We start from the raw sequence: 26428 nt of genomic DNA, 5'->3' as shown, positions 1-26428 counted from the left end.
TCCAACTGGCAGGAGAGTGAACCCCATCTGCGGCACGGGGTGGGATTGGGGGGTGAGAGGGCCATGCATACCAGGATAGGGGGGTGAGAGGACCATGCATACCAGGATAGGGGGGTGAGAGGGCCATGTATGCATTCAAATCCCGTGCGGCACATTGGCTCAGCCGGTGGGTCGGGGGATTTGAATCCCCCACCAAAGCCACGCGGATGTTCATTTCATAGCACTCCCGATGCAATAGCATCGGGCCTATTTCTAGTAGTGTACTGTATAATTGGTGAAATTTTCTAGACATTTGAAACTTTTTCACATGCTGAAATCATAAAATACAACACACTTGGCTTGCACACCGTGGTATCATTTTGGTTTCTTAGGCTAGGTTCATATTTCCGGATGGCCGAGCTGCGGAGGGCTGCGGACTTCCTCCGTGAAGCTCTGCCTACTGCTGCACCTCCTCCTGTTAGCTCCGCCTACATCTGTATGCAGCCTGCGTACCTATCTTTAACATTGGGTATGCAGGCCGTGCGGATGTATGCGGACATACCATGTTGTAATTTTGATGCGGTCGCCGCATCGTCAAAATGACGCATGCAGAGGCATCCGCATACATCCGCACGACCTGTGTGCTCAGTGTTAAAGATATGTATGCAGGCCGCATGCAGACGTAGGTGGAGCTGACCGGAGGAGGTGCGGCCATGGGCGGAGCTTTATGGAGGAAGTCCGCAGCCCTCCGCAGCTTGGACATCCGCAAATGTGAATCTAGCCTTAGACACATTATTAACGATGAAAGCCTTCGCAGTTTATGAGGCTATGAAGCATTTCTCACCTTTTTGGGATACTTTGCATTGTGTGGTAAGATTCTGTGGCCGTGTTGCTGGGACCTGAAATCAGAATGGAGGATAAGATTACCCCAAGACAATCATTGAGTCTCCATCTCTGCCGATATCGTATTACAGCTCCCCAGGCCTGGAGATCCCCCCAGAAGTGATCGAGGTGCATTTGGCTATGAAGACTCTGCTCTTGGATCAGAGACACATTCTCCCCTTTCCAGCTCCATCTTTGTCCTGTTCTATTCTTGCCACATAGATACAATACAGTATATGACACATAAAGCCCAGGATACTCCATATACAACTTACTATTGGTGGATGAGAGGGCTTGTAAAACTGACCGGCAGGAGAACTCAAATTAACATGTTCATCTTTCTTCCAAGGAATCTTCTTACTGCCAATCACCCCCATCCTTGAGGCAAAAGAAAACATAAGAAAATGGTAAAGCATGGCACCAATTTCATGGGAAAAGTCCTTGTAGTCCTCCATTCTCTGTAGAGGGTACACTGTGCTGAAATGACTCTTGTAAAGGAATATATGGACGGCATTTATTTGTATCCTCCTTATCCCACAACCCCAAACAGTTGTTCAATACTTTTAACTCCCTCCTCCGCCCACCACTGCCCCCTCCAACTTCCCTAATCTCTGCTGAGGACTTCGCCATGCACTATAAAAACAAGATAGACCAAACACGGCAAGTCTTTATTATTCAACCACCACAACCCCTTTGTATACCAGACCAATGCCCAAACCCCATAACCTCCTTATCCAACATCACTGAAGGGGAGCTTGCTCATCTTCTCTCCAAATCACACCTCACCACTTGTGCACTTGACCCCATCCCATGCCACCTCCTCCGCAACCTCGCCACCACTCTTATCCCATCCCTAACCCACCTCTCCAACCTATCACTAACTTCTGGTACCTTCTCTTCTGCTTTCAAACATGCTACAATCACGCCTATCCTCAAAAAGCCAACCCTCAACCCAACCGCTATGTCAAGCTATCGCCCAATATCGCTGCTCCCATTTGCTTCTAAACTCCTGGAGCAGCACGTTCATGCTGAACTTTCCTCCCACCTCTCATCTAACCTGCTCTTTGACAATCTACAATCTGGTTTCCGCCCCCATCAGTCCACTGAGACAGCCCTGACCAAGATTACTAACGACCTACTTACAGCCAAAGCTAACGGACAATATTCTATACTCAAATAAAGTCCGTTGAGCCTCAAACACGGGACTAGCCAGATCTTCCTCCAGGGAAGGACCCAGATGAGGGGCAACACCCCGAAACAGCTGTCTGTGGATGGATACCTGGCCTTGGTATTTCCCTTGTCATATCTGTAAACTCGTAAAGAGCAGGATATTGACTTAAAGGGCCACTTAATATGCTGGTAATGGTGGTTTCCGAAAGGAGCCATCCCTTGGCTGGGTCCTTCCCTGGAGGAAGATCTGGCTAGTCCCGTGTTTGAGACTCTAAATGAGGCTCCACTGACTTTATTTGCATATTCGTATTTCCAAGGGAGCAATGCACCTAGGATTTCACTGTGCCTTTGCCGGCTGCCTCAGTGTTTTCTTTGTCTCCCTGAGGTCAGTGATTGTTTCGTAATATTCTATGCTCCTCCTTCTAGACCTGTCCTCTGCCTTCAACACAGTTGACCACTGCCTCCTACTACAGATCCTCTCTTCCTTTGGCATCAAAGACCTTGCCCTATCCTGGATCTCCTCATACCTCCCCAACCGCACATTTAGCGTCTCTCACTCCCACACTACCTCCTCATCCCACCCTCTCTCTGCTGGAGTCCCCCAAGGCTCTGTTCTAGGACCCCTACTCTTTTCAATCTATACACTTGGCCTGGGGCAACTCATAAAGTCCCACTGATTCCAGTACCATCTTTTTGCCGATGATACCTCTCTGGCCCAGACGTCACCCCTCTGATGTCCAGAATTCTGGAGTGTCTATCAGCCATATCCTCCTTCTTCTCCTGATCATATTTCCCCCATTTCACAGATCCTCCTTACCTGACCTATCTATAACAATTGACGACATCACGCATTCCCCGTACCGGAGGTCCGCTGCCTCAGAGTAACCCTTGACTCTGCCCTGTCTTTCAAACCGCACATCCAAGCTCTCTCCACCTCCTGCCGCCTCCAGCTCAAAAATATTTCCAGAATCCATCCCTTCCTCAACCCTCAATCTACTAAAATGCTTGTGCATGCCCTCATCATCTCCGGTCTCGACTACTGCAACATCCTTTTCTGTGGCCTCCCTGCTAACACCTTCGCACCTCTCCAGTCCATCCTTAACTCTGCTGCCCGACTAATTCATCTCTCTCCTCGCTACTCCTCCGCTTCTCCCCTCTGCAAATCTCTTCACTGGCTTCCATTCCCTCAGCATATCTAATTCAAATTACTAATACTGACCTACAAGGCCATCTACAGGGCCGGCCCGAACGTATAGGCGAACTAGGCGGCCGCCTAGGGCACCGACCCAAAGGGGGCACCAGAGAAAAAATAGAAAAAATTATAAAAATCTTTTCAAAAGGCAAAAAGTTTTAGGGATGGAAAGAAAAGTGTACATACATTTTTTTACCATAAATTTAAAAGAAAAACCATTGAGCTTCAATTTACGCACGGAAAGGAGGCACTAAACTACGGACGTGAGTCGTTTGCATCGTCTGCTGACAGGTGTTTGATCCCGCGCGTTTATTTTGCTCCTAAGTTTTCAAATGTTGGCAAAGTGTCCGTGGCCTCAAGAGAGAGAAGCTTCTCAAAACTAAAGCTAATTAAAACATATTTAAGGGCAAATATGACGCAAGAGAGGTTGGTTGGGTTGGCAACAATTTCGATAGAATCTGAAGTTGCTAAACAAATTAATCTCGGTGACTTAGTGTCATCCTTTTAAAAAAAAAAAGGCAAGGAAACAAAAATTTTAATTACCTATGGTCGTTTTTGTTTTATGTTATTGATCACTTTGTATATATTTGTCCTATACAACTTCTCAAAAGATTAAAGAGTTAGGAGAGAGTTAATTAATCATTGTTGTTGTGGTTTATTTTGCTCCTAAATTTATATCCCAAATTTTCATCTACTGCCAAGAATAGTAGGGGCGCAACAAAATAGTTTCGCCTAGGGCGCCGTAATCTCTCGGGCCGGCCCTGGCCATCTATAACCTGTCTCCTCCATATATCTCTGAATTAATCTCCCGATATCTTCCCTCACGTAATCTCCGGTCCTCCCAAGACCTCCTTCTCTCCTCCACACTTATTCGCTCCTCACCCAACCGCCTCCAAGACTTCTCCCGAATAGCCCCTATCCTCTGGAATTCTTTGCCCCAACACGTTCGGCTATCAACCACACTCGGATCCTTCAGATGGAACCTGAAAACCCATCTCTTCAGGAAAGCTTACAGCCTGCAATGATCCCCGCTGCCTCCTCATTACTACTGGAGCTACAGCCTCACCATCACTAGAGCTGCTGCAATCCCCCAACCTACTGTCTCCTTCCCCACCATCCTGTAGCATGCAAGCCTGAAAGGGCAGGGTCCTCTCCCCTCTCTATCGGTCTATGATTGATAGTTTGTCTATTGTAAGTGATATCTGTAATTTGTATGTAACCCCTTCCCATGTACAGCACCACGGAATCAATGGTGCTATATAAATAAATAACAATAATAATAATAATAATTTATCTATTCTTGTGTTGCCTGAGCCGCTGCTCTGAGCTGCGAATAGCGCAGAGATGACTTCACAGCAGCCACATGGTCGTAAGAAACATCACTCAGAAAATGCCCTATTATGGGAGAGTGTTGCAGGTATGCATGTGAGTGTAATAAGCATGTTCTGTGGAGGACTGTAGCAAGAATGCTCTGTGGAAGAGTTTTCTGAGCATGCTTTGTGCGGGAGTGTTAATTTTATTATTTATTTTTTTAATTTAGTATTATTTATTTTTTTAATTTAGTTTACTCATTTGTATAGCGCCATTAATTCCACAGCGCTTTACAGACATTATTGTCACTGTCCCCATTGGAGCTCACAATCTAAATTCCCTATCAGTATGTCTTTGGAATGTGGGAGGAAACCGGAGAACCCGGAGGAAACCCACACAAACACTGAGCCACCGTGTTACAGTCATGCCCTGTGTGAGAGTGTTGTGGGCATGCTCTGTGTGAGAGTACAGCGAGCGTACTGTGTGAGTGTAGTTGCATACTCTGTGTGAGAGTACTGCAAAAGTATAGCGAGAGTGCAGGGGGCATGCTCTGTGTGGGAGTGCAGCAGGCATGCTCTGTGTGAGTATTGCTGTCTGCGGACATGCTCTGTGAGAGAGTATAGCAAGAGCATGCTCTGTTTGAGAGTGGTGTGGGCATATTCTGTGCGGGAGTGTAGGGTACATGCTCTATATGAGAGTGTAGTGGGCATGCTCTGTGTGAGTGTTGCGGACTTTCTCTGAGAGGGTAGTACGTATTGCACTTGGCACTTGTACTTTATTGTATGACACATTATTATTTAATTTTTTTTGATCATTTTTCATTTTTTGTTTATATTGTTGAACTTGGCACTTGCACTTTATTGTGTGACATGTTATTGATCATGTTTTGATCATTTTGGTCGTTTTTTGCCATTAATTTCACACATTTTTAATTATTACCTTAGGCCTCTTTCACACATCAGGTTTTCGCCGTCAGGCGCGATCCGGCGCTTTTGACAGAAACCGGATCCGGCGAAATGCAATGCCGGATCCGGTTTCCCCCCCATTGACTTGCATTTGCGCCGGATCGCGCCGGATGGCCATGCGTTTCATCCGGTTTTCGCCGGATCCGGCAATGTGTCGCAATGTGTTGCGATCCGGCGTCTGGAAAAAACGGTGACTGTAACGTTTTTTGTCTCCGGCGAAAAAGCCGGACACGCCGGATCCGGCGCGTCCGGCTTTTTCACACAATGAAAGCCTATGAGCGCCGCAATGCGCCGGATCCGGTTTTTTGGTCTGAGCATGCTCAGTAGCTCTGCCCACAAGACATATATAAAAGCAAGACAGTGGGACCCACAGCCACACCCAACATGCCACCCAAGACAGCAACCAGGCGCAGGAGAAGGCAGGAGACATCTGCAGCAGCACCATCAGCACCACCCCAAATGGAGCAGCATGCTGAACAACGGGAGGGGAGGCCAGCAGCAGATGAGAGACGGTAATTATCAAATCACCCATTCCTCCAAACTAGGGCTATTGAATATCAAGATATTCATTGGCCCTTTGTTTCTCTTTATTCAACAGCCGCCCAATAGATGCAGCAGCAGAAATGGCAGCACTGGCAGCAGCAACAGCAGCAGCAATACCCACAGCCATGGAGTCTGGCCATCAACAGGACAGCACATCTTCTTCTGGGAGCCCTCCCTCGCATCGTCAGCGTTTGACGGTAAGTTTTTATTTCCAAAATCCATCATCTCTGTAATATATGTCTATTCATTGCCTTTTATTTCAAAACAGGAATCACAAGATGAAGAGGAGCTCCCAGAAGAAGAAGGAAGGGGTGGACAGACACCTGGAGTGGGCTCACAATTGGTAAGTTTTTGGCATCAAACGCAGAAACACAACATCACACTACACACAACACATAGAAAACAATGTTCTGCAGACCACACACAGCAAACAAATGCCTACATCCAAAGACATAACATTTTTTGTTTTCTTCTCTAGTCTTCCCAATCTGGTGCTCGGCCAAGAGGTCCTCGCAGTGCCTCCCAGGGTCGTCGGCGACAGCAACGCGGCGGTCACCAGCGTGTAAGTATAAATATTTTTGCTTTGTTTTTTTGCACTTTTTATTTCATTTCTTTTGTGGAGGCTAATTATGTTATTTTTGTCTTTTTCTTTAACAGCCTTCACAGCGTGCTCCCGACTCTGACGGTGAGGATGGAGGGATTGATGTGGACCGCCTCATCGATCTCGTCAGAGAAAGGGAGCCGCTCTGGAATATGGCTGACCGCCGCCACGCTGACCTGATCGTTACCCGACGACTCTGGGAGGAAATCTGTTCGCTCCTTGTGGGCCGCTGGGAGGACCTCGAAGCTCGGGACCAGATTAAAGAGCGTAAGTATATACAGTAACGGTTGCTTGATGTAAACCAGTGTTTCCCGAACTCCAGTGTCATGTCGGACACTGTTCACACCAGGGTGTCCGGCAGACAGCGGTAATACCCTGTTGGGTATTCTGTTCCAGTCGGGATAGGGTTAACCAGGTTGTCATGCTGGCTGAGGGCTGGGCCACGCCCTTGGTCTTTAAATAGTTCGTCCTGACTATGGGCGTCGCTGACTATAGCTTTAGCCTAGTGCTAACAATACCGGTCAGCAGTGGTGGTGTTGGAGCGTCTGATATCTGGTGCAGTATATCCCTCAGTGGTTCTTTCTCCAATCTGTTATATATATATTTGGTTGCCCTTGCACATTATTGTATTCCCTTGTGTATTAACTGTGTGGTGTTTCTTTTACCCCTGTCCATACGTATTTGTGGGGTCTGGTGTCTGGTCCCCTCACTGGGTGGAGGGTGGTGGGTTCAGCTTAGGGCTGGACAGGAGACAGGGACAGGGTGGAGGCTCAGGCAGGCACACCTTCAGTGTAAACCCTGGGTAGAGGGACAGACAGGGTTTTCCCTAGTCTGAGGGACATCGCAGGGGTCCCGGGGTTTCTGCCTAAAGTAACCTAGGCATACCATGACATTATAGTCGGCCTAAATAATAAAGTGAGAGAAAAAAAAAAAAAAAAAAAAGGTATAGATAGGGAATATAGGGGTTACTTACTATGGATCCTATACTTTCCCTAACCAAGCAGCTGGAGGCTCTATCCATACAGGTCACTGAACTCAGGGGGGCGGTCCAGCAACAAGGCCTGTCAGCTCCTGCAGTACCTGCTGAGGCTGCAGCCAGGGCAGCTGAGCCCAAGTTTCCCCTTCCTGAACGATTTGCTGGTGATCGTGGTAAGTTCACGGTGTTTCGTGAATCATGCAAATTGTATTTCCGTATGCGTCCACATTCCTCAGGTAATGAGGCTCAACGCGTGGGCTTGGTGATTTCTTTGCTGAGTGGTGACCCACAGGCCTGGGCCTTTTCACTCCCTTCAGACTCACAGGCATTTGAATCTGTAGATTTTTTTTTCTCTGCTCTGGGTTTGATCTATGACGATCCGGATAGATTAAACTTAGCAGAGTCTAAGATACGCTCACTGCTACAGGGTGATCGACCAGCTGAGGATTACTGCACGGAATTCCGGCGCTGGGCGGTGGACACGCAGTGGAATGACCCTGCGCTTAGAAGTCAATTTTTGCATGGGGTTTCTGGAAGGGTTAAACAGACTCTCCTAATGTACGAGACTCCCGCCTCTCTGGAGGCTGCGATGGCACTTGTAGTACGCATAGACCGACGTCTCCGTCAGGGGGCGCTGGTTTCGTTGCCTCCGGGAGGTGGGGGAGTGGTCGGTGAGGTTGCCGCGGGTGAATCCGTGGAACCCATGCAGATTGCTGGTATAGCACAGTCACCGAGTAACAAGCCTAAACGTCCTTGGCACAGAAGGCAGGGGCTATGTTTTTTTTGTGGCAAAGGAGGACATTTTATTAACGCTTGTCCCCTGGTACCTAAGAAGGGCGCGCCGGCGAAAAACTGATAGGCTCAGAGGGTTTGGAGGAGTCTAGTCTGAGCCTTTGTGTATCCTCCGTCATGGTTTCCCAGTGTATGCTCCCTGCTAGGGTGGTACTTGGGGGGCAAATGCTCTCTATTACAGTATTTATTGATAGTGGCTCAGCTGCCAATCTCATTGATGAGAGGTTCGCGCATACAGCGGGATTTCCGGTGGAGAAATTGCCGAACCCCATCCGGGTGGTTACCATCAATGCTTCCCCGTTGTCTCAAGGGGAGATCACAGAGTGTGTGTTGGATATACAACTCCACATCGAAGTATTACACTCAGAGCGGGTAACTTGTAAGGTGCTTAGTAACTTACCGGCTCAGATGGTTCTGGGCTTTCCATGGTTGTCAATGCATAATCCTGTTATTGATTGGAAGACCCAGGACATAATTCAGTGGAGCAGGGAGTGTCAGGAGAGGTGCCTGGCTACATGTATTTCCGCTTTGACCCCCAGTATCCCGGAGCCGTTGCTGGATTATGCGGATGTATTTTCTGAGAAGGGTTGTTCAGAACTACCACCGCATCGCCCCTATGTCTGTGCTATTAGGTTGAAACCAGGGGCCAAGTTACCTAAAGCTAGAATGTTTAATATCTCAGGTCCCGAGAGGCTAGCTCTCAAGGAATACATTGCGGATAGCCTTAGCAAGGGTCATATTAGACCTTCCTCTTCTCCTCTGGCTGCTGGCTTCTTCTTTGTTAAAAAGAAGGATGGCGGTTTACGCCCGTGTCTGGATTTCAGAGAACTCAACCAGATTACGGTCCGTGATCCTTACCCTATGCCACTTATACCCGATTTATTCAACCAAGTGGTTGGTGCCAGGTGGTTCTCCAAACTGGACCTCAGGGGGGCGTACAATCTTATAAGAGTCCGTCAGGGGGATGAGTGGAAGACAGCGTTCAATACCCCTGAGGGTCACTTTGAGAGTTTGGTAATGCCGTTTGGGTTGACTATGGCACCGGCGGTCTTTCAACACTTCATTAATGATGTCTTCTCTCAGTTGTTGGGGAGGTTTGTTATAATTTATCTTGACGACATCCTCATTTTCTCTCGCGACCATGATACACATATAGAGCATGTTAGACAGGTTATGCAGTTGCTCAGAGAGAACAGGCTCTATGTCAAGCTTGAAAAATGTGTGTTTTTCGTACAGGAGCTACCGTTCTTGGGTTATATAATCTCCGCCTCAGGTTTTAAGATGGACACCGCAAAGGTGCAGGCGGTACTACATTGGGATCGGCCTGATAATCTTAAGGCGCTTCAGCGATTTCTTGGCTTCTCCAATTACTATAGGAAATTTATTAAGAACTTCTCTATGATTGCCAAACCACTGACTGACATGACTAAGAAGGGTACCGACTTTTCTGACTGGTCTGAGCCTGCGGTACAGGCGTTTGAATTCCTCAAGAATAGTTTTGCCTCAGCGCCCATTCTGGTGCAGCCCGATGTCTCCTTACCGTTTGTCGTGGAGGTGGATGCGTCGGAGGTTGGAGTGGGGGCTGTACTGTCTCAGGGCCCTTCTTGGGCCAAGTTGCATCCGTGTGCCTTCTTCTCCAAGAAGCTGTCGCCTGCGGAGCGTAATTATGATATTGGCAACAGGGAACTATTGGCCATCAAATTGGCATTTGAGGAGTGGCGACACTTCTTGGAGGGGGCTGTTCATCAGATTACTGTGATAACCGACCATAAGAATTTGCTTTATTTAGAATCTGCTAAGCGCCTGTCCTCCAGACAGGCTCGCTGAGCATTATTCTTCACCCGGTTCAACTTCATTGTTACCTATCGACCTGGGTCGAAGAATGTTAAGGCTGACGCTTTATCCAGGTGTTTTCCTGGTGGAGAGTTATGTGAAGAGCCGGTGCCTATTCTCCAAAAGGGTGTGGTGGTATCTGCCATCACGACAGAGATTGAGGCAGAGATTGCCGAGGCTCAGGAGGTGGTACCGCCGGGGTTACCTGCTAATAAATCTTTTGTGCCGCTACATCTACGCTCTAGAGTGTTGGGCGAACATCACGACACGGTACTGGCAGGTCATCCAGGGGTTAAGAGCACTCTGGAATTGGTATCGCGTCGTTTTTGGTGGCCTAAAATCCGGCAGGATGTGGCCTCATATGTGGCTGCCTGTACCACGTGCGCACGGGCCAAGACTCCTCGTTCCCATCCCGCTGGTAGCTTGCAGCCTCTTGGGGTGCCCAGTAAGCCATGGACTGAGATTTCCATGGATTTTATTACTGACTTGCCCGCCTCGGCAGGGAACTCGGTCATTTTGGTAATTGTTGATAGGTTCTCCAAAATGTCACATTTCGTTGCTTTACCGTCTTTGCCCAATGCTAAGACTCTTGCTCAGATATTTATTCGCGAGGTGGTCAGACTTCATGGTGTCCCGTCTGACATTGTGTCTGATCGAGGTACGCAGTTTGTGGCAAAGTTTTGGAGAGCTTTTTGTTCTCGCCTTGGAATCAAATTATCTCATTCATCGGCTTTCCACCCTCAGTCGAATGGACAGACTGAGCGGATGAACCAAAACCTGGAGCAATACTTGCGCTGCTTTATTTCCGACAATCAGGAAGAGTGGTCAGCGTTTCTTCCTCTGGCAGAATTCGCAATAAACAACCATTGCCAGGAATCGTCTGGGGAATCTCCTTTTTTTTTGTGTGTATGGTCAACATCCTCAATTTTGCACCTTGCGTCAGGGGTGCTCAGTTGGCGTCCCTGAAGAGGACCAGTTGGGAGCTCAATTGTCGTCTGTTTGGAGGAGAGTCAAGCAGCGCTTGTTGAAGGTGGGTTCCAGGTACAAACGGGTGGCTGACTGCAGACGTGTGCCAGGTCCGGACCTGTGTGTGGGTGATTGGGTGTGGTTATCTACTAGGAACATTAAGCTCAAGATACCGTCACTTAAGTTGGGTCCCAGGTTCATTGGCCCATTTAGAATCTCCGCAGTGATCAACCCAGTGGCATTTCGTTTGGAGTTGCCGGCTGTGTATAAGATTCATAATGTATTTCACAAAGCATTGCTAAAGAAGGTCGTGGGTTTGGTGGATGGTTCCCCCGGGCCACCACCTCCCGTCTTGGTGGATGACGCGTTGGAATTTGAGGTGTCCAAAGTGGTGGACTCTAGGGTTGTGCGTCGCACTCTACAGTACCTGGTCCACTGGCGTGGCTATGGTCCTGAGGAGAGGACATGGGTGCCGGCCTCTGACATTCATGCTGATCGACTGGTTACTATGTTCCATCGTCGCCATCCGGACAAGCCAGGTCCTCGACATGGTGAGGTTCCGGAGGTACCTCGTAGAAGGCAGGGTACTGTCATGTCGGACACTGTTCACACCAGGGTGTCCGGCAGACAGCGGTAATACCCTGTTGGGTATTCTGTTCCAGTCGGGATAGGGTTAACCAGGTTGTCATGCTGGCTGAGGGCTGGGCCACGCCCTTGGTCTTTAAATAGTTCGTCCTGACTATGGGCGTCGCCGACTATAGCTTTAGCCTAGTGCTAACAATACCGGTCAGCAGTGGTGGTGTTGGAGCGTCTGATATCTGGTGCAGTATATCCCTCAGTGGTTCTTTCTCCAATCTGTTATATATATATTTGGTTGCCCTTGCACATTATTGTATTCCCTTGTGTATTAACTGTGTGGTGTTTCTTTTACCCCTGTCCATACGTATTTGTGGGGTCTGGTGTCTGGTCCCCTCACTGGGTGGAGGGTGGTGGGTTCAGCTTAGGGCTGGACAGGAGACAGGGACAGGGTGGAGGCTCAGGCAGGCACACCTTCAGTGTAAACCCTGGGTAGAGGGACAGACAGGGTTCCCCTACTCTGAGGGACATCGCAGGGGTCCCGGGGTTTTTGCCTAAAGTAACCTAGGCATACCATGACATCCAGTCCTCGTGGTCCCCACGGATCATGTGTTCAGGATTTCTATTTACTATGGAAATCCTGAAAACATGACCCCTGGGGACCATGAGGACTGGAGTTTGGGAAACACTGATGTTGTATACTAACCACTCCTTTCTCGTTTCAGGGAACAGAATTGTGAATCGGTGGCGGTCTGTGAGAGATCGTTTCAAGAAGGAGTTCAATAAAGAGATGCGGGCCCCGAGTGGATCTGGAGGACGCAGGAGCAAGTACAAGTACGCAGAAGCCCTGTCGTTCCTCTGGGAAACAATGGTCACCAGAAGGTAAATATTACACACCACATGTGAAAAAAAATGTTAGATGTAAATTTTTTTTTCAGCCAGGGCCATACCATGTCAGTATTTTAATTTTTTTTTTCTCTTTATTCCACAGCACGGTGAGCAGCACTCGGGAGCCGGCACGATTGGACCCTTCTGAGGCGATCCCTCAGGAGACCGGCACCGAGGGACACTTCGACCGCCCCGGTACATCTGCACCTTCCCAGCCTTCCAACACATTCGACCCATCTGTCCCATCCACCAGCACAGGAGCATCGTGGCCGCCTACATTACATGAAGCTGCTGGTGAGGAGATCGCTTTCCCTTTACCCCACCCTTCTGCCCCTGCCACCTCTAGTACACCTGCGGGTACTGGGCGGCAGCGGCAGAGGGGTCAGGAAAAGACTTATGCGCTAGAGTTCTTGCATCTGAATGCATCTTTCCAGAACTGTCTAAAAGTCTTGTCAGAGAAAATCTCCGCAGGCTATCAGCAGATCAACTCCAGCATTCTGGAGGTGAAGACACTTCTGCAAACCATGCATTCAGAAGCAAGATCTTCGCCAAACCACACCTTTTTCAGGTCTGTTGTGGAGCGCATGGAAACGCTCTCTCCTGCCCAGCAGATGCATGTAATGCATTCATGCCACGCTGCTCTCCAGCAAGTTACCTCCCAACCTCCTCCTCCTCTTCCCACCACAGTAGTTCCTCCACCTGCACCCCCTCCAGCCACTTTCAATCCTCCCCCTCCTATTACATCTACACCCCCTCCAGCCACTTTCCATCCTCCCCCTCCTATTACATCTACACCCCCTCCAGCCACTTTCCATCCTCCCCCTCCTATTTCATACCATCCACCTCCAGCCACTTTCCATCCTCCCCCTCCTATTACATACCATCCACCTCCCCAGCACCATCCACCTCCCCAGCACCATCCACCTCCCCAGCACCAGCCACCTCCCCAGCACCAGCCACCTCCCCAGCACCAGCCACCTCCCCAGCACCAGCCACCTCCCCAGCACCAGCCACCTCCCCAGCACCAGCCACCTCCCCAGCACCAGCCACCTCCCCAGCACCAGCCACCTCCCCAGCACCAGCAACCTCCCCAGCACCAGCAACCTCCCCAGCACCAGCAACCTCCCCAGCACCAGCAACCTCCCCAGCACCAGCAACCTCCCCAGCACCAGCAACCTCCCCAGCACCAGCAACCTCCCCAGCACCAGCAACCTCCCCAGCACCAGCAACCTCCCCAGCACCAGCAACCTCCCCAGCACCAGCAAACTCCCCAGTACCAGCAACCTCTACAGTACCAGACATCTCCCCACTTCCAGCAACCTGCCCCGTACCAGACATCTCGCCACTTCCAGCAACCTGCCCCGTACCAGACATCTCCCCACTTCCAGCAACCTGCCCCGTACCAAAGTCCTTCCCCATACAACTTGCCATCAACATCATCTGCTCCTACAGTCCCTGCCCAACCCTCCACTCCACCACCCACCACCTCTTCTGCTTCCCACATGTCCACCCATTCTGTAGTTTTTTTCCACACCTTCACCTCTAACCGTTCCTTCCCCACCACGATCCCAGTCCTCTCTCCACACTCCCAGTGTCGAAGTGTCCCGCAGCCCCTACAGCAGTATTTCCACCACACACTACACAGATTTATAATGTGTGTATTTAAATAAAAATGACCAGTTTTATGGTTTCAGTTTTATAGTTTCAAAGTTTTATTAAACAAGTTTATTAAAATTTTTAAAAAGTTTACTAAAAAAACATTTTTCAATAAAAGTTAAATTATTTTACACTGGTTGTCTGTCATTTCTTTCTGCGGCGAAAAAGGTTAAATACAGGGTATTTAAAAGGTGAAATGGTATTCAAAACTAGGTATATAACTGTGGGTAAATTTTAGCTTTTTTCCACAGTTGTGTTCCTGGTTGTGTTTGAAGCAAAGTATTTCACCTAAAAAGTTGTGTTTATTGTTGGTGATTTCCTAACAATGTACACAACTTTTGTTAAAAGGTGAAATACTTTGCATAAAACACAACCAGGAACACAACTGTGGCCTAAAGCTAAAAATAGACACCATGACAAGATAGCCAACTTTGGTTGGCAAAGGTATATACTGTTGGTACAGAAGGTACACAAGTTTGGTTAGGGCACAAATCTTTCACACTCTGTCATCCTGCCAGTGTACTCTGCCTTGAGGTGACATAAAGTATAGTGCAAAATTGTCCCTCATTACTGAAACCGTCACAGAACTTCTAGTGGTAATGTCATGGTAATCTTGCAAGGTGGTTTCTTCAGAGGTGTCCTCAATGGAAATGGGTTCCTTGCAGATAACAAAATTGTGGAGTACCACGCACGCTTTGATCACCTCGTCCACAGTTTCTGTCTTGAGGTTGATCGCAGTCAATAGGACCCGCCATTTGGCTGTCAGAATACCAAAGGTACATTCAACCATTCTTCTTGCTCTTGTGAGGCGGTAATTAAAAATGCGTTTTGGTCTTGTCAATCCTCTGCTAGAGTACGGTTTCAAAAGGTGTTCTGACAGCTGGAAGGCTTCATCCCCTACACAGACAAATGGCATAGGTGGACCAGATGTTTGCGGCAGCGGTCTAGGTGGTGGGAACTGGAAGGTGTTTCCATACAGTTTACGCCCCATGGCAGACAGTTTGAAAACTTGAGAGTCATTGGAGCGGCCATAGGCCCCAATATCAACCGCAATAAATTTGTATTCCGCGTCAGCGATGGCCATGAGGACAATTGAAAAATATTTCTTGTAATTGAAATATTCAGATCCCGATCCAGCTGGCTTTACAATGCGGATATGTTTCCCGTCCACAGCGCCCAAGCAGTTTGGAAACTGACATATCTGTTGAAACTTGTCAGCAATTTCAATCCACCTCTCTGTTGTGGGCTCTGGTAAAAACTCTTCAGCTAAGGAGTCCCACAGTGCACGGCATGTGTACTTCACAATTCCAGATATGGTGGAAATCCCGAGTCTGTACTGGAAATGCAGTGACGAAAGGGATTCTCCAGTTGCAAGAAATCTGTGGGGAATTAAAAAACAATAAATTAGTTTTAAATCACAGCATTACATACCAAAACTGACCTATAACACTTGGAGATACAAACTACCACCAACAAGATTGCAGTGAAAGTGTGCTCTGATGCGATCATATCCAATAAATGTGGCTTACCTTAAAGTCACCATCAGACGCTCTGCGGGTGAAACAGAGAAGCGGCAATAGGTGTCCGCTTTTCTTATGAGGTGTGCAATGCGCTCCACCAAGTAATCAAAATTCTCCATTTTCATCCTAACATATCCAAAAAATTTATCCGGGTTTCGTCGAAGGTCCATGCATAGTGTAGAATAGACCCCACGCGTCATTCTCTTGGCTGTGATGGGGTGGATCCACAAACGTCGTCTACGATGCCTGATGCGCTGCTGTCTCGCTCTCTCCTTCTCCAGAACAATCACCCTCAAAAGATTCGCCTCCGCTGTAAAATCCGCCAAATTCTTCAAAATATTTCCAATGACAACATCCATCTTCGCCAGTAACTTGCTCTTCTCTCCAACCTGCACTTTCTCCTCTACAACCTGTCAAAGAAGGGCTGTAGGAACATGCTATATATAGTTTTCCAGTAGCCAATCCCGTTCGGAAGGCCACATGGGTCAATTTTAAAAACCGGATCAGGCGTAATCCGTCGAAAAACGGATAGAAAAACGGATGAACCGGATGAGACGGATCCGGTTTTGTCTGTCCAGAAAAAGACGGATCCGGCAGAAAACCGGATCCTTCACATCAGGTTTTATGAAACATTTGCCGGATCCGGCGTTCCGGCACGACGCCGGATCGCGCCTGACGCCGAAAACCTGATGTGTGAAAGTAGCCTTAGTGTCTTTTGTCACAGTGCTAGTACAATATTTTCCCCTTTCTTTCCCAATTTCTCATTTTTTGAATTTCTATTTTTTACATTGAAATGCTTCTATTAATATGTTGGAGATAAAACCTGGCGTTTTGAACTTTAAGTTGATGGAGTAATTTTTAATATTGATTTCTCATAATTAATTTTAATATTGATCATCCTATTTATGCTATTTTACATTTGATTACCTTTTTATAAATTTTATCATCTATTCACTAAGTGTAATTATGTATTGTCTATTCACCTGTGAGGGCATCTCTTTTTTGTAGTGCTACAGTTGTGGCCAAAAGTATTGACACTCCTGCAATTCTGTCAGATAATACTCAGTTTCTTCCTGAAAATGATTGCAAACACAAATTCTTTGGTATTATTATCTTCATTTAATTTGTCTTAAATGAAAAGACACAAAAGAGAATGAAGCAAAAAGCAAAACATTGATCATTTCACACAAAACTCCAAAAATGGGCCAGACAAATGTATTGGCACCCTCAGTCTAATACTTGGTTGCACAACCTTTAGCCAAAATAACTGCGACCAACCGCTTCCGGTAACCATCAATGAGTTTCTTACAATGCTCTGCTGGAAGTTTAGACCATTCTTCTTTGGCAAACTGCTCCAGGTCCCTGATATTTGAAGGGTGCCTTCTCCAAACTGACAATTTTAGATCTCTCCACCGATGTTCTATGGGATCCAGGTCTGGACTCATTGCTGGCCACCTTAGAAGTCTCCAGTGCTTTCAAACCATTTTCTAGTGTTTTTTTTAACTGTTTTTTGGGTCATTGTCCTGCTGGAAGACCCATGACCTCTGAGGGAGACCCAGCTTTCTCACACTGGGCCCTACATTATGCTGCAAAATTTGTTGGTAGTCTTCAGGCTTCATAATGCCATGCACACAGTCAAGCAGTCCAGTGCAAGAGGCAGCAAAGCAACCCCAAAACATCAGGGAACCTCCGCCATGCTTGATTGTAGGGAACGTGTTCTTTTCTTTGAATGCCTCTTTTTTTCTCCTGTAAACTCTATGTTGATGCCTTTGCCCAAAAAGCATCTTTTGACTTTTGACTCATCTGACCAGAGAACATTCTTCCAAAACGTTTTAGGCTTTTTCAGGTAAGTTTTGGCAAACTCCAGCCTGGCTTTTTTATGTCTCGGGGTAAGAAGTGGGGTCTTCCTGGGTCTCCTACCATACAGTCCCTTTTCATTCAGACGCCGACGGATAGTATGGGTTGACACTGTTGTACCCTCGGACTGCAGGGCAGCTTGAACTTGTTTGGATGTTAGTCGAGGTTCTTTATCCAACATCCGCACAATATTGCGTTGAAATCTCTTGTCAATTTTTCTTTTCCGTCCACATCTAGGGAGGTTAGCCACAGTGCCATGGGCTTTAAACGTCTTGATGACACTGCGCACAGTAGACACAGGAACATTCAGGTCTTTGGAGATGGACTTGTAGCCTTGAGATTGCTCATGCTTCCTCACAATTTGGTTTCTCAAGTCCTCAGACAGTTAAATGGTCTTCTTTCTTTTCTCCATGCTCAATGTGGTACACACAAGGACACAGGACAGAGGTTGAGTCAACTTTAATCCATGTCAACTGGCTGCAAGTGTGATTTAGTTATTACCAACACCTGTTAGGTGCCACAGGTAAGTTACAGGTGCTGTTAATTACACAACTTAGAGAAGTATCACATGATTTTTCGAACAGTGCCAATACTTTTGTCCACCCTCTTTTTTATGTTTGGTGTGGAATTATATCCAATTTGGCTTTAGGACAATTCTTTTTGTGTTTTTTCATTTAAGACAAATTAAAGGAAGATAATAATAACAAAGAATTTGTGTTTGCAATCATTTTCAGGAAGAAACTGAGTATTATCTGACAGAATTGCAGGGGTGTCAATACTTTTGGCCACAACTGTACATTTTGCCTTCACTAATAAAGGTATTTTAAACCTTAATTGTTATTGTCCTATTGTTTCCTGACCCTTGTTAGGTACTTTCTCTTTTTGGTTCTAAGCTCTGTGTGGTTGAATAGTCGCCGTGCTCTGCAACCTGGAATGAACATTCCCATCAGACAATTTTTCTAGAGAACAAAACATGGGGTTTCTTTAACACATTCCCTTAAATGAGACTCTAGGCATTTATTGCATTTTTACTGGATATTTGACTTTTCCTCCATCTTTCATAGCCTCAGTTGGAGAGACTCATATTCAATCTCTGCCCGAATGTGGATGTCTACCAACAAAATGTGGGGACAAGACCCTTTTCTCCTAAGATAGTTAAAAAAAAGCCCGTGTGGTTAAGTCTTAAATATAAAAAGTTGGAAAAAAAAACCTCTCAGGACATAGATGTCTTGAGAGACACCTTCTAAAAGCAAAATTCCACCTACGCAGCTAAATTTGTTTTGTTGTTTTAGTCAAGTTAAAATGGAAAATAAAGCAACTTTGCAAAAAGTCTCCTCTCACCGTTATTGACTGTATTGCATGATCAAACATTCATTTCATGGTAGCTGTTGGGGACATGACTAATACTTCATGAGGCGTCTGTGGGGGCATCATATTGTATGAAGGTTGTGTGGGCATCATACTGTATGAGGGTTCTGTGGAAACATCATACTGAATGAGGGGTCTGTGGGGGCATTATGCTGAATGAGGGGTCTGTGGGGGCATTATACTGTATGAGGGGTCTGTGGGGGCATCATACTGTACGAGGGTGTCTGTGGGGGCATCATACTGAATGAGGGGTCTGTGGGGGCATCATATTGTATGAAGGTTGTGTGGTGGCATCATACTGAGTGATACAACTGTGGGGGCATCATACTGTATGAGGGTTCTGTGGAAACATCATACTGAATGAGGGGTCTGTGGGGGCATTATACTGAATGAGGGGTCTGTGGGGGCATTATACTGAATGAGGGGTCTGTGGGGGCATTATACTGAATGAGGGGTCTGTGGGGGCATTATACTGAATGAGGGGTCTGTGGGGGCATTATACTGAATGAGGGGTCTGTGGGGGCATTATACTGTATGAGGGTGTCTGTGGGGAAATCACATTGTATGAGCGGTCTGTGGAGGCATCATACTGTATGAGAGGTGTATGGGGGCATCATATTGAGCGATGGGACTGTGGGGGCATCATACAGTATAATAATAATAATCTTTATTTATATAGCGCCAACATATTCCGCAGCGCTTTACAGTTTATCAGTTTCAAAACACAAGTCATAAGTAACAATGTTAACAATACAATCATTAAAGCAAAATTAGACAACCCTGCTCATGAGAGCTTACAATTTACAATGAGGTGGGGGAGATACAGTGTGTATTTACAGTGATGGTCCAGCCATCTTGAGGGAGTGAGGGATGGATGGAGATAGTGAATGGGCTACACATGTACACTTACACATAGAATGACTGTGATTAGTGAATGTGATAGGCCGCTCTGAACAAATGTGTTTTGAGGGAGCGCCTAAAACTGTGCAAAAAGTGAATAGTCCTAATTTCTTGGGGTAGAGCATTCCAGAGGATTGGCGCAGTGCGGGAAAAGTCTTGGAGTCGGGAGTGGGAGGTACGGATTAGTCAAGAGGTTAGTCGAAAGTCGTTTGCAGAGCGCAGCGGTCGGTTAGGCCGATAGACAGAAATGAGGGAGGAGATGTAGGGGGTGCGGCACTGTGGAGAGCTTTCTGGGTGAGAACAAGTAGTTTGAATTGGATCCTATAATGAATGGGCAGCCAATGTAATGATTGGCAAAGAGCGGACGTGTCCGAGTATCGATTAGCCAGATAGATGACCTTGGCTGCTGCATTAAGTATGGACGGGAGAGGGTTCGGTGGAAACATCATACAGTATGAGGGGTCTGTAGGGGCATTATATTGTATGAGGGTGTTTGTGGGGGCATCACATTGTCTGAGGGGTCTGTGGGGGCAGGATATTGTTTGAGGGGTCTGTGGGGGCATGATATTGTATGAGGAGACAGTGGGGGCATCATACTGTATGAAGGGTCTATGAAGGCATCATACTGTATGAGGGGTCTGTGGGGACATCATACTGTATGAAGCTGTCTGTGGGAGCATCATATCGTATGAGGGGACTGTGGGGGTATCATACAGTATGAGGGTTCTGTGGGGGCATCATACTGTTTGAGGGGACTGTGTGGTCTGTGGAAGATACTATAGTGAATACATACTTTACTGGGGCCACCTTTGGGGTCATCGTGTTGTACATGTGGAGAATACTCTTTTGCAATGCACTGTGAGTGTATCATACAAGTGTGTTGGGACATTTTTTGATGATTCATACTCTATGGGGGCCATGAAAGTTGTATTGTAGTGGTTGAGAATACTAAGAAGCTCTAAAAGGGGCAAATTACTTCCTGTTCCTGTCTGTTGGGTGGTATGCCATCCTGTGACTGCACTTATCCACCATGACCTTGACTACTACCACAATTTATTTTAAGGTGGAGGTAGGTATTCCAAATTAGGACTTTTGCTATGGGGCCACTGCCTCCATGTGGATTTCTTTTGAGAAGGCATCGTTTTCATGAGATAGACTTTTAATGACTGCCAAAGACTCAATATTGAACACCCCTTTCCCTTTTGGAGATGCCAGTTCTAAAACAGCCTCCATGTAGCGTTCTTCATCAGGATTACAGTACAGGAAACTTTATCTCCAATATCTACATTTCTGGTAAACTTCCAAAAACTTTTCAGCCCCAGTTCATCAAAGTGTTTTCACCAGAAGAAGTCACAAAATCAAGGTTGGCAAAGATTTTGCGACTTTTGGTGTTTTCACAACAGTTTATGTTTTATATTTTTAAAAAGACAATTATTCATCCATAAAAACATTTGCACAGGAAATGCAAAATATCAGTATAGCCGATTGTGATAAGAAATCATACCATCTCTGACACCGATTTCAGTTTTGTTTCTTTTTTCTATAAAAATATTGTGTATGTTTGCTGCTGCGTTCTAGTGCATTAAGCATAATTTTTTGTATTAGTTATTCAAGTACAGCAGGACAGATATTAGCCCCACCACATCACTCATCAATCACTCTGGGACACTGCCACTGCTACCACCTCTCCTATCTCTCTCCTTGATTGAATCTCTGATCACAGACAACTACACAAATCTTCTTCACTGCTGCAGTTATATACCACATGACTGCCTGGAGCATTTTTCCAATATTTTAGGAATTTATTTTCCTACTGAGCTGTGTTGCCTTCTCATTATCCTCAATGACCATAAGAAGGCTGCTGCATTCCATGCTTTGACTTTTATACAGACTATTATAGTCCCTTCTTATTCAACTGCACCTTCTGTGCCTCTGATGTAATTTCCTGCAATGTGTCAAAAGATGGTGGTATTTTTCTGACAGTTCTCTCAAATTGAACTGCAAATTGCGCAGATTCTCTGAGATGTGCAAATTTCATAAAATTCTACTCAATTTCGATTCACAATGAATTGGCTCGATCATCTCTCACAGTTACGTGATCACAAGCCTTGGGATAGTTTCTTTCAGTCCTATTTTTTGGTGTCGCACCCTGTATAAATGGAAGACTTAGGTACTATAACGTTCTGTAAATCTGATGATCTCACACTGTCATCTTCTGTTAATGACACATACTATAACAAGAGCCGTACACATAAGGCACTATTAACAGGCAATTAATGTCAGCACTTCCTGATAATTGGTGTGGACAGGAAGCCGCTCTATTTTTGCTGTGGTGGTTACGGTTGGGGCTGGCCACAGGCTCGACTCCTACTCTGGTTATGAAAATAACAAATAAAAACATCAAGAAATGAAAAAAATGCTAAATACGCAATGGGGTAAATGTCAGGAATGGTGACAATCAATAGGTGTAGGGCCACATGGACATGGAGCCTGTATGGAGGCACAAAGAGTTGCTTTACATCGCCCTATGGTGTAAAGGGCACTTAGCATTCCACCTAATCGCATACTCATTATAGAGATATTCCCCCTTAGGTGCAATGTCTTCAGAAAGTGAATGGAGAAAACAGAATTCAAACCTACTTAATTTAAAATTAATAACGTGAGTTTATAGAGTCATATATTCATTCACAAAATATGCGTGAACCAATCCCCTCCAAAAAAAATGGATGGCAGACCATCCGGTATATCTAGAAAACAAAATTAACTCACAGATGGGTGGAATAAAATCCCGCAGGGAGAGACAAATAATAAAAATAGTTAAATTTTTTTTTATATATGTATATATATTAAAATGTATATATTACTATACAAATAAAATGTAAAAAAAGTTTCAGGAACACAAAACTCAATAATAAAATGCCTTTATTGCAATATTGGCACAACATAGAAGTGCATAAAATAGGAAATACACAATTACATTAGCAATATATATATGGAAAAAGGGGAATACCCATCCATAACATAAGGCTTAATTAATGAACCAGGTAAATAATCATAAGGTAGCACAAAAAAACATTCAAGTGTGTATAAGTAAACCATGTGCATTAAAGTGCTATAGTGCCACTGTGCAAATATGAGACCACACAAAAATAGTGAAACCTAACCATAAAAAACAACAGTGCTATGTGTATAATAATACCTGTAAGCCTTAACGCGCTATGTAAAGTGTCCTAGAACGCGCCCCGACGCACGTTTCGGAAATAAATCTCTTTCGTCGGGGGGTAAATAATATACAGTGCATGCACAAGGTTAATTTATAGCAAAGTCAATCACAGGCAAGGAACTCAACAGCGCATGCGCCGTCAGTGTAACCCAGAAGTCACAAGGTAAAACACATCATGTGATCAATTACTTCCGGGTGAACTAGATGTCAACTAGATGTCAACTAGACAAACGGCGCTGTTGAATGCGCCGTTTGTCTATATAGAGACGGCGTCTCATAGTAATTGACATCTAGTTCACCCGAAAGTAATTGATCACATGATGTGTTTTACCTTGTGACTTCCGGGTTACACTGACGGCGCATGCGCTGTTGAGTTCCTTGCCTGTGATTGACTTTGCTACAAATAAACCTTCCGCACGCACTGTATATTATTTACCCCCCCTGACGAAGGAGATTTATTTCCGAAACGCGCATCGGGGCGCGTTCTAGGACACTTTACATAGCGCATTCAGGCTTACAGGTATTATACACATAGCACTGTTGTTTTTTATGGTTAGGTTTCACTATTTTTGTGTGGTCTCATATTTGCACAGTGGCACTATAGCACTTTAATGCACATGGTTTACTTATACACACTTGAATGTTTTTTTGTGCTACCTTATGATTATTTACCTGGTTCATTAATTAAGCCTTATGTTACTGATGGGTATTCCCCTTTTTCCATGTATATATTGCTAATGTAATTGTGTATTTCCTATTTTATGCACTTCTATGTTGTGCCAATATTGCAATAGAGGCATTCTATTATTGTGTTCCTGAAACTTTTTTTATATTTTATTTGTATAGTAATATATACATTTTAATATATATATATATATATATATATATATATACATATATATATATATGTATATATATATAAAAATTTAACTATTTTTATTATTTGTCTCTCCCTGCGGGATTTTATTCCACCCATCTATGAGTTAATTTTGTTTTCTATGCAATGTCTTCAGTAGGGCATCCGATGAGGTATTTCACTTTGACATGGAGGTAATACAACTTTAGATATCCATAGACTTTTGGAGGTGGTACAGAGCCCTTAATCCCTTCACCGTCTGTGCCATACTGCAACAATGGGGATTAGAGGTCATTCCAATCCTGGCCGATAAACCCCCTTAGATGCTGCAGTCAATAGCAGGGTCAGAAAGATGGATCAATGGGTTGTAATAGCAGCTAGCGATCTAATGAGGGCCCCCAGGTCTGCCATCTCTTTTATACTTGCAGCATTAGACCCTGTGTCTGTCTGACTCGTATAAGAGCACAAAAATACAAGAACATTCCTTTGTATTACGTAATGTAACCCAAATGGCACCAATGAAAACAGCAACAAATCCGCACAAAAAAAACAACAAAAATAATACACTGCTTCTGGTCAACAGAAAACTTTAAAAAAAAGGTATGGGTGTTAGAATATGCAGAGAAAAATGAAAAATGTATATTGTGCATAAGTAATAAAAACATAAAAGAACTATAGACACTTGGTACCACTGTAATCGAATCAAAACATAAAATAAAAAATCGCAAAGTACAGCAACATTTTTTCCCATGCCAGACAAAAATAGTTGATAGAAACATCAATAGTTATACGTTTCCCCAAAATGGTCGTGAAGTGTGACTCAAAAAGCATGCCGCAAAATGGAGGCTATAGAGGCAGAGAAAAGAACATTTGTTGGAAAGAAATCTAACAAAAGAAAAGGATAGAATAAAATAGAAGGAGCCAGGGGGATATCAGTCCATGTGACAGCAAAAAGACCTCAAGCTGTCATTGATGTTAGAGGGGGCAATACACGGTATTAAGAAATGGGGTATGTGAACTTTTGATCAGGGTCCTTTGTATGTTTTGAATTGTCATTATGATTTAAAAAGAGAAAACACAGTAGTCTGACAATAAATGGCTTCACCCAACCACTAACCATGAGTGGGGAAAAAGATTTGGTGTTATTATTCAAATTCTCTGAAAAAAAGGCCAAGAAAGCAAAAATTCTGCCGGGGTATGTAAACTTTTGAGCACAACTGTACAAGTAGCAACATCATTTATACCACCTAACATCACAGCGGCACCAAAGAGAAGCAGCTACAGCCATCACATTAAAGGAGGTGGTTAACTAATTGTTAGACCATATATAGCAGGATAAAGTACAAGTTGATTATTTTGTACCGCCGCGAATGATGGTATAAACATCCAAAAGGCGATTGGCGGAAAAAAAGGTTCCCCACTCCTGGTTTTAATGTGTCTCGTCTGGTGTCTGTATTAGTTTAGTGGTTTTAGTTTGGGTTCTGTATTAGCTTAGGCTGTTAAATCTCTGGCTCAGGGTCGATGTTTGTTTAGGGGGTATGATCAGGGGTATATATTAGTTTAGGGGTCTGGCTGTTCATAAAATTCAGTATAGCACGTTACATAAATTGGTGAGGGGTATAGTAAGTTTCAGATGGGGAGACAAAGTGAAGAATAGTCTAATGCTTGTGTAATACCACAGCCGCCGGGGGGTAGCCTCTTCGGTCGCTCCAGAACTCACTGTGCTGGAGGCTATTCCATCTCCGGTATGTTGTTCACTTTGGGGACTCAATTGACTGCAGACAGAGGATGGAAACAACTTTAACAACTCAGCTTTATTCTCATCAGGGCACAGCATATCCACAATGGCTACAGGACTCTTTACTCGGTAACAACAATACATCTTCATCTACAGCAGCACTCCATCTCTTCCTCCGTTACACACGTATGAACCACACAAGCAAGCGGACACGTCACACGGAACACGGTGAACTCGGAACTATGACCCTTCTTCCTGAGACCGACTTCAGCCCTCGAAGGTACCTGTCTTATCCGTTAAAGCTCACCCCTTTACGGCACTGTTGCTCCTGTATGTGTCCTAGGTTTGCAGCTCACTTAACTTCAGGCACAGCTCCCGTACTCCAGCTGCCACTTCTACAGAGGCTCACCCACTGACCTCCCTGGCTTGACAATTCCAGACACGGGCTGGTTTCCATAGACTGGCTTGGTTGTCACTTCAGCTCCTCGTTGCTAGCTGACTTGACCACTGAGACTCCTCTGTTAGTCTTCCTAGTCCTGCAGTTCCTAGTTTCTAACTGTAGGACCTCCAGCGACCTTCCTCGCTGGCTGCTGCTGTAGGCATCTGCTGTACTTCACTGTCCAGTATGGCTACCCC

The 26428-nt window shown here is 45.4% G+C and overlaps 1 protein-coding gene across 2 annotated transcripts in view; it reads right to left on the bottom strand.

The window, feature by feature from the left end:
• The window catches only part of BLK (BLK proto-oncogene, Src family tyrosine kinase), a 181809-nt gene that overhangs the window by 42100 nt on the left and 113281 nt on the right, over positions 1-26428 (bottom strand). For both annotated transcript variants that reach the window (XM_073586382.1, XM_073586381.1), the window contains exons 2-3: positions 1137-1239; positions 824-878 (exon numbers count right to left, since the gene is read on the bottom strand). In XM_073586382.1, the coding sequence (XP_073442483.1) occupies positions 824-878; positions 1137-1238 (157 nt within the window). In that variant the 5' untranslated portion in view covers position 1239. The remainder of the gene's footprint in view (positions 1-823; positions 879-1136; positions 1240-26428) is intronic.

This window comes from Dendrobates tinctorius, unplaced genomic scaffold (genome assembly GCF_039654945.1).
Source record: "Dendrobates tinctorius isolate UK_male_01 unplaced genomic scaffold, ASM3965494v1 ptg000093l, whole genome shotgun sequence".
Taxonomy (NCBI): Eukaryota; Metazoa; Chordata; class Amphibia; order Anura; family Dendrobatidae; genus Dendrobates; species Dendrobates tinctorius.
Note: the sequence above shows the minus strand (reverse complement) of the source record. Positions and strands in the feature narration are given on the sequence as shown.